The following is a 7,500-nucleotide window of genomic DNA, read 5'->3' as shown; positions in this document are numbered from 1 at the left end:
TTCAAGTACAAAAGTCTTTCTGGTCTATTTGCTGCAACACCTCCTCTCACAGAGGTTAAGAAGAGGTGAACAGGATGAAAAGGCACTTGCAGGGCTTAAAAAATCTTCTATGGAAAAAAACCATCTTTCATACCGCAAAAAAAAGTCTCCTGTAGGTTGTTATGTGCAGAAGGTGGAGGCTTAAGAGCAGACACATTTGCAGATGAACTGCTTTTACTCGCTTCTCCGAGACATGACATTTGTTCAGAAGATTAGCCAGGTTGTAATGTGGAGCATAATTGCACTGTGTGGATGTCCCAGAAGTGAAAACCTAATTGCTTGACAGGCCTATAACTTTGTGGTACGCTCTCACCTTGTTAGGTCCTTTTCTGATGCGGTTCAAATGCAGGCTGGCCGCAGGTGTGCCTAATTTACCTCGCAACAGAACGTGTGGAGTTTAATTGCACAGTGGTTGTTAGGAAAAATTGGTGGGTGGAATATCAAGTGACTTACTGTATGCGGATGGCAGATGGGCGGCGAGAGGCACCGCCAGATAAGTGTATAGGTGAGGTGAGTTAATAAAAGATGTAAATTTTAGCTTAAAATAGTGGAGTCTTGTGGAAGGTAATACATTTTAATTAAGATGGTAGCAGGCCCCTTTCTAACAGTGGGAAAAAATCAGAGCAAGGGAACATCGCAAGGACTGCATTTTTCTCTGTATCAGTATTTTAGGAACAGCTTAGCACATTTGGGAAGGCTCTTCTGTAATAAAAAATTCTACGGTTTGTGCATATGATACAAAATATAGCAGGGAGATCCAAATCTAGGAAGGCTTGACTTTTCTCATTCTGTTGGAGCATCAAAGTTTGAGACATGACCAAGCAGAGCACTGATCCAGGTCCTTGCTTCTTGCTCTGCCAGAGACCTTGTCTCTGGAGCTCAGGGCTAGCAGAGAAAGTGGTAGGGATGGAAGGGATGGGTTTGTGGTGCCCACAGTCCTTGTTGGTCAGCGGAATGACCAAGCCAGTTGTCTCCACCTGGCAAGTAAATACCCTGCCTGGGAATGTGGTTTTTAACTTATGTTGTCTTCCTCTAAAAATCCTGTCTTGATGCCACCTGTGCTCCATGAACTCTCTGAAAGCACAGATTAAAGAATGAAATAAAATATCTCAGTATCAAGGAATGTAATGGAGCTGAAATACAAGTGCTGCTTGTGTTCACTCCAGCCTTGCGGCCTCAATATTTAGCCCAGTGCTCAGGGCCATCTAAATAAACTTGATGATGTCTAATTTCAGCAAGAGTGGGTCCTTTTCACCAAATAATTGAACAAATACTGGTTCCAGTTGATGTTTAGTGAAAGGGTGCTTAATGGCCCTTTTTCTTTGACAGGATGTGAGCTCTCTGTATAGAAACAATTCATCATGAATGCTTCACTCTAAAAACAATCCACGAGGAGCAATACTTAGCATTCCTAGTGCACAATTCATTGGAGAATTTCCGAGCAATTTACAAACATTAGCTCAATAAGCCTCACAACACCCATTTGAGATCAGCAAAAAAAAAAAAAAGATAAGATACTACTCCTCAGCCTCGATGTGGCACTAAGGAGCCGTAAAGCTGGAGGCTTGTCCCAACTCCTAAATCCCCAGTGCCAGGTGGTCCTGTGTGTGAGCATCAGCTGGTCCTTGCACATCATCACAATCTGTGCAGTGGAAGGTGTGCAAAACCAGATAAATGACAGGAATGTTACATTTAGAATCATAGAAACAGAATGGTTTGGATTGGAAGGGATCTTGAAGACTATCCTGCTCCAACCCCCTGCTACAGGGAGGGAACCTGGCCTATACTCAGTTGAACCTGGCCTATACTCTTCTGGAGAGAATAAGTATATTAAAAACCACCAAAACCCAACCAATGCAGATAAAATTAAGGGGAAGTTGTGTCTAACAAAGATGAAGTTTCATGGAGTTGCTGATAATGTCCCTGCAGCAGTGTCCAGAAAACCTGAGCATCCGAGCTTGGATATCACATCAACCACCACGGAAATCCCGATCTTTTACAGCTTGACAGCTAAAACCCCTGTACAAGTTTTGGGATAAGAATTTTTAAAGAAGCGTGCATTCAGCTGAACTGACAGCATTGATTTATTTATGCAGTTTCGGTAAAGCTGGTTGTTTCCCTACTTGCATCTCTGATACGAGAGATCGCTCCTTCAGCATTAGTGTCCTGTAGTAATATCAGGGTCCTGCTCAAGGTTTAATGAAACAGGAAGAGCTGGGATTAAAAGCAGTGGTTTGTGATCTGGGGATAATTCCATGATACTCCTGTACGACCTTTGAAGCTTCTCAGGAGTGAGCACGATGTGGTGAAGCCACAGTTGTACTTTCTATTGACCATGGTAGGTTCGTGTTGGGTGCTCAAGAAGGGACGAGGTGCCTGTCTTGCCTCTTGCCAGGAATGCTGTTGGCACATGGAAATTTCTATGAGGTGTGTACAGCAAGAATAGTCATGGTCAGTTATAATATGACTGATATGAACGAACAAATAATAATTGTTCATATTCTAAACGTGAAAGCTCTGACTAACCTCGCCGTTCAACACGTATGAAGCTGGGCAGCACAAGCTGCTGGGCTTGAGCATCTGAGGAAGTCTGGGTGAAGAGAACATCCTGAGCTTTGCTTGTCATTAGCTGTCAGTACTTAGACAGAAAACAGACCCACAAAATATTTTTTAGAGATGAAACACAAAAACATAGCAACATAAAGAAAAGGTGTGGTGTTGGGCTGTGAATGTCCTCCTGTGTGATGGCAGGACAGTGAGGGTCCCCCATTTTGCTTCACCTACAGGGTGGAGACTTCCCAGTTCAGCTCCTTCCTCCAGTATGGGAGGGCAGCATAAAGGAGTTTCCATCTTTCCAAGCTTTCCCCTTTCCTCTAAGTGCTTGCTGTGTTCCCCTGAGGCAGCGTTGCTGCAAAAACGGTTTATGGGGAGATGCCTGGATGATAAGGGTTAGTCCTAAATAATTGCTGGTTGCCGCTCAGCAGAAATAAGCTGGATTTCGATCCCTGGGTAGAGTGACTCCTCACAGCTAAAGGCTGGCAAAGGTTGAAGAGGTCGTAAGACAGGGCCTAATTTGCCATGTTCCTTTCCTTTCAAAAACAATGAGGAAACTGGGGCCTTGCCGGTGGGCAGATCCTGCCTGGATCTCCCTGGAGTCAGCAGGAGTTGGATCGAGTCCCTTTGAATAGCGAGCCTTTCCAAACCGGAGGCAAAGCCAAGTGTTTTTCAGAAGGTTGATCATTCATTACCTTTGGAATTTTTCAACGTGGAGGTCATTACTGCTAATATAAGTTGTGAAAAAATAAGAAGTATTAAAAAAATAGAGACAAATTCTCATCTGGTGTAAGTCTTTGCCTTTGAAGTCAATGAGTCATCGAAATCAACTTTCCCACACCGAGTTAAGGATATGGCCTGGAGTCAATACATTTGTAGTTGTTGAAAAATTAAAAATATAAATTTGCCTTTCCTTGGCAATAATGTTCTGTTTATGACAGAGATTCTTATGCTTTAAAATAAGTTCATTAACGAATAGGAAAGTAATATTTCACTACCAGTATTCTTTTGGGTAAAACTATTTATGATTAAATTTTATTAAACTTTTTAAAAATTGGATTTACGTTTTGATGAATCTAATAGATTTCAATTTTGTATTTTTATAGATTCTTTCTAAAGTTTTTCCTCAAGTGCAATCAGAACTGTTTGAAGAATGCAGGCAACCCGCGAGACATGCGAAGATTCCAGGTACAGATCCCTCTAAAAGCATAAACAATATATAAAAGACTTAGTCACGTCTTCATCTTGAACTTTTCGTGATGGAAAATCAGTGTTGGGGCTTCTACTTAGTGTAGTTCCAATGCTTAAAAAAAACTGCTGTCAGTATTTTACATTTCCCCCACTAATTTAAATGCTGGTTCTTGGGACATTCCAAGTTCTGCAGTGGAATGTAATGGATCAGTGCTGAAGCAAGCGGATCTCTCCTTAAAAAATATTTCCCTGATTTTCCTTCCTACTAACACCTTGTGTAGTAGTTTGGAGTATGCTCAGACCCATAGAGGTTTTACATAGACTGAGTAGTTTGATCTTACTGATGACACGACTGTGGAGCGCAGGGGAGTTTGGATCTCACACAGGGGTTTTTCAGGTTCACAACTTGTAAATCCACCAGTGGTGGCCTAACGCACGTATTTTTGTTTCAATTGTGTTAGAAAATGTTTAATACTTCACTTTCTCCTTACAGCTTTTGAGATATCCTGTGGTGAATCATAACACTACAGAAAGACAGCTGACGGGATGGACAAATGATTTCCTCCGTATGTGGGGTCATTCGAAAGGCTTGTTAGGAAATAAATGCCTTTTATTTGAAAATATTTCGCAATGAGTCATATTTGATTCTAATAATAAAGTAGTATTGAGATGTTCAAGATTTTCTTAGTTTGGAGAAGAATAACTTGTGGTTAAACTTGATAGAAAAACATGTGACATCTGTTTTCATGCACAGCCAACCAACCGGGGAAGCCAGCACCCTTGAGCCAGCCAACAGAAAAGATCTGTAGCTGGGAAAAAAAATATTCCTTCAAAACAATTGAGCCAAGCTTCCATTTTTCATGCATCTCAGCTTCACGTGGCATCGGTGATATTGATCCATCTGAACAGAACAGAAGGTCAAACCTGGAATGAGTGGAAATGTCCTCTTTGTCTCACCGATGACTAAATGAAGCATCAGTCAGGAGTGATCTTGTGGTTGACAATGGAGCCAGTAGGCACTAGAAAGACTTTCCTGGGTCTCTTTAGCTAATCTTCCTGCCTCTCAGAAGGTTTAACTGGACTTAACAGGATGTCAGATCTTGAACAGTATTTTTACCTGGTTTCACTGTCTCAGCACCTTTCTGGAGGTGCACTGCAGGAGTAAGGTGATATAACAAAGTGTAGCACGTCGACTTTCTTTTGCTGAACTACAGTATTTTCCCTTGGTGACTGACCTATATACATGACAGAACAAAAATAGTTGTCATTTTCATATACACCTTGCTCTGTCTTTTTAATACACCGTGTTCTAGGAACCAAACGCAGAAATCTTGGCTGAAAATCATGATTGTATGTTTTGCAATATTTCTTAAAGTCTGGGAATCTCATTAGGAGTGAAAGCTGATAGCCCAGTGGCCTGGCAGCAGCTCTGTGGCCAAGGCGAGCGTGCAGCCTCAGCACTCTCCGAAGTGGATGTTGACAAGAGTGAAAGTGTCCACTTGTGGGAGGAGAGAGCTGGGGAAGCAGAGCAGCCTGGCAGAGAACTGCCCTCGGGCTGTTCTAAAGGGTACCGCAGATGGCTGTCTCAAAGGACGTGGGATACACAGGAAAGGTGCTGTGATAGCTGAAAGCTCATTATGGCTTGTGAATAAGAAACAGGATCAGAGGTGATCCAAAACATAGAAGCAGACAAGAATTTTCTTCTGATGCCTTGGACCAGCTCTGTGCAAAAGGAGGCTCATTTCTCCCCTTCCATTTGTGTTTGTTAAGTGTTTGGGTTGAGGAGCTGGTGGGAGAACCCCTCAATCATCTTTGTTACATCCCAAAGTAAAATAAACAGAAGGTGAAAACCAAAATTTGTCCTACCTTTTGCTGCTGTCACTGGTTGGGTTGATAAGGTCTAACTTAGCCTTTGACTTTACGGACTCTACTAACCCCAAAGAAATCGCTGCAGTGCATGAAATCCTTCATGCAGAAAACCTGGAACCCACAGCACAGAGCCCACTCTGGAGTATTTAAATAAGGTGTAAATGTCTCTCTGGGATAACAGTGCTGGACTTACGGAGCCGTGTTCCACACAAACACAGGTGCAGCTCCCGGTTTCCTCCTTGGCTTGTGTTCACGCGATATCGCTTCCGGAAGGAGTTTCACAGCTCCATTGTGTAGGTGTTTTTATCGGGAAGGTTGTGCGTTTTGCATATGTTCCTTTGCCATTTTCTACTGAGAAGCAGCTGGAAGCCAAAGGAGGCCCTATCCATCATCTCTTCTATGGCCGGACTCTGAACCTGGACACAAGAATAGGAGCCTTTCACTCAAAAATAAAGGAGGAAATTCCATTGACATACCAGGGTCAATCACCATCCAAATGAACTTGAGAAGGGATACTTTTCATGGATTGAAAACACTTTCACTATTCATATTCAACTCGGTCTTTTCAGATGCAAAAAAGTTCATTATCAGACATTAAATGTAATTGTAAAACTGACCTGGAGATCATTTACTGAAGAAAAAATGGGGAGTTACGATGGTTCCTTATTTATTAAGCTTTTTTATTTGGAATCCTCACAACCCTTCATTTGAAGACAGTCTCAAGTGAACAAATTTTAATTAGATAAACTATCTAATCAATATATCAACAGATCAATCAAAACAGCAGCTTTTAAAATGAGTGGCTAGAGGGGTGTTTCTGAAACTAATGGCTAGAAGAATATTTTCCTGAATTGAATTCATTTGTTAGCATAATAGGAGATTAAACTCTAATTAGTGTAGCAGGTTCTGAAGAGAAACAATTGTGAGTTAAAAATCACCAGTGGTCGCCACGTAAACAAAGATGTATTCAGAGATGTCATTCACTCGGTTTAAATAGAAATAGAAAAGTAACAGGATGTTGTTGTGTCTTACGAGACCTGATTCAGTGCAAATCTGCAGGATTTTTTAAATGTGAGGTTTTGTTCTCTTTTCCAGGTTGTTGTATCAACAACAGTCAATGTGGATGGCCACGTGCTGGCTGTCTCAGACAACATGTTTGTACACAACAATTCCAAACACGGGAGGCGGGCTCGCCGCCTTGACCCCTCAGAAGGTACGGCCCCTTCTTATCTGGAAAATGGTAGGCACACATTTACATGTCTTTTTTTTTTATTTGCAATGCCTTTTTTTATTTTATTTTATTTTTTTAAATTTTTTTTTTGTTTGTTTTGCACCATACTTTATGTTGAGACACCGCTACATTTACTTTTACATCATTTCTTCTCTCATCCATCAAACCACCCATTAAAAAAAGTCCATTAGTATTTCTCAACCCTTGTCAACTAGAATATGGACGCTTCTGAATTTGCTTCTGACTCCTTTCTTTATTTAATACTTAGAGTTTTGCAGTCACAACCAATTTTTCATATTTTCCTCTTTTATTTCTTTTCTTTTCTTTTTTTTTTATTTCAGTCTTGTTTTGCTTGCAGCTTTTTCTTGCTCTTTAATTTGACTTGATTTTATTTTGGCTTGCCATATTCCTTGATCCAGAGGTACAGTCTCAGGTTATGTATGCAAGTTTAAGTGGATGGTAAAAACATGACCGAATCTGTAAAGAATTTACTGTGAGGTCAATTTCCTGTGGCTGGGCCTTACTGCAGATTACAGCAGGAGGGGGTTTGTATGAGAAAAACAGCATAAAATGTTTTTCTTCAGCCTGACTCAATGTGATTGACTTCTTGCCTGAAC

The 7,500-nt window shown here is 41.2% G+C and overlaps 1 protein-coding gene across 15 annotated transcripts in view; it reads left to right on the top strand.

The window, feature by feature from the left end:
• Positions 1 to 7,500, top strand: part of EBF3 (EBF transcription factor 3) — a 133,604-nt gene that overhangs the window by 81,110 nt on the left and 44,994 nt on the right. For 11 of the 15 annotated variants that reach the window (XM_051801148.1, XM_051801147.1, XM_051801146.1 and 8 more), the window contains 2 exons: positions 3,699 to 3,780; positions 6,748 to 6,892. In XM_051801148.1, the coding sequence (XP_051657108.1) occupies positions 3,699 to 3,780; positions 6,748 to 6,892 (227 nt within the window). The remainder of the gene's footprint in view (positions 1 to 3,698; positions 3,781 to 6,747; positions 6,893 to 7,500) is intronic. The other 4 variants (XM_051801161.1, XM_051801154.1, XM_051801158.1 and 1 more) reach the window with 1 other exon arrangement.

The sequence above is a fragment of the Manacus candei genome, unplaced genomic scaffold (assembly GCF_025592945.1).
Source record: "Manacus candei isolate 608988 ecotype Guabito, Panama unplaced genomic scaffold, ASM2559294v1 h1tg000050l, whole genome shotgun sequence".
NCBI classification, from domain to species: Eukaryota; Metazoa; Chordata; class Aves; order Passeriformes; family Pipridae; genus Manacus; species Manacus candei.
This window is presented reverse-complemented; position numbering and strand designations above follow the sequence as displayed.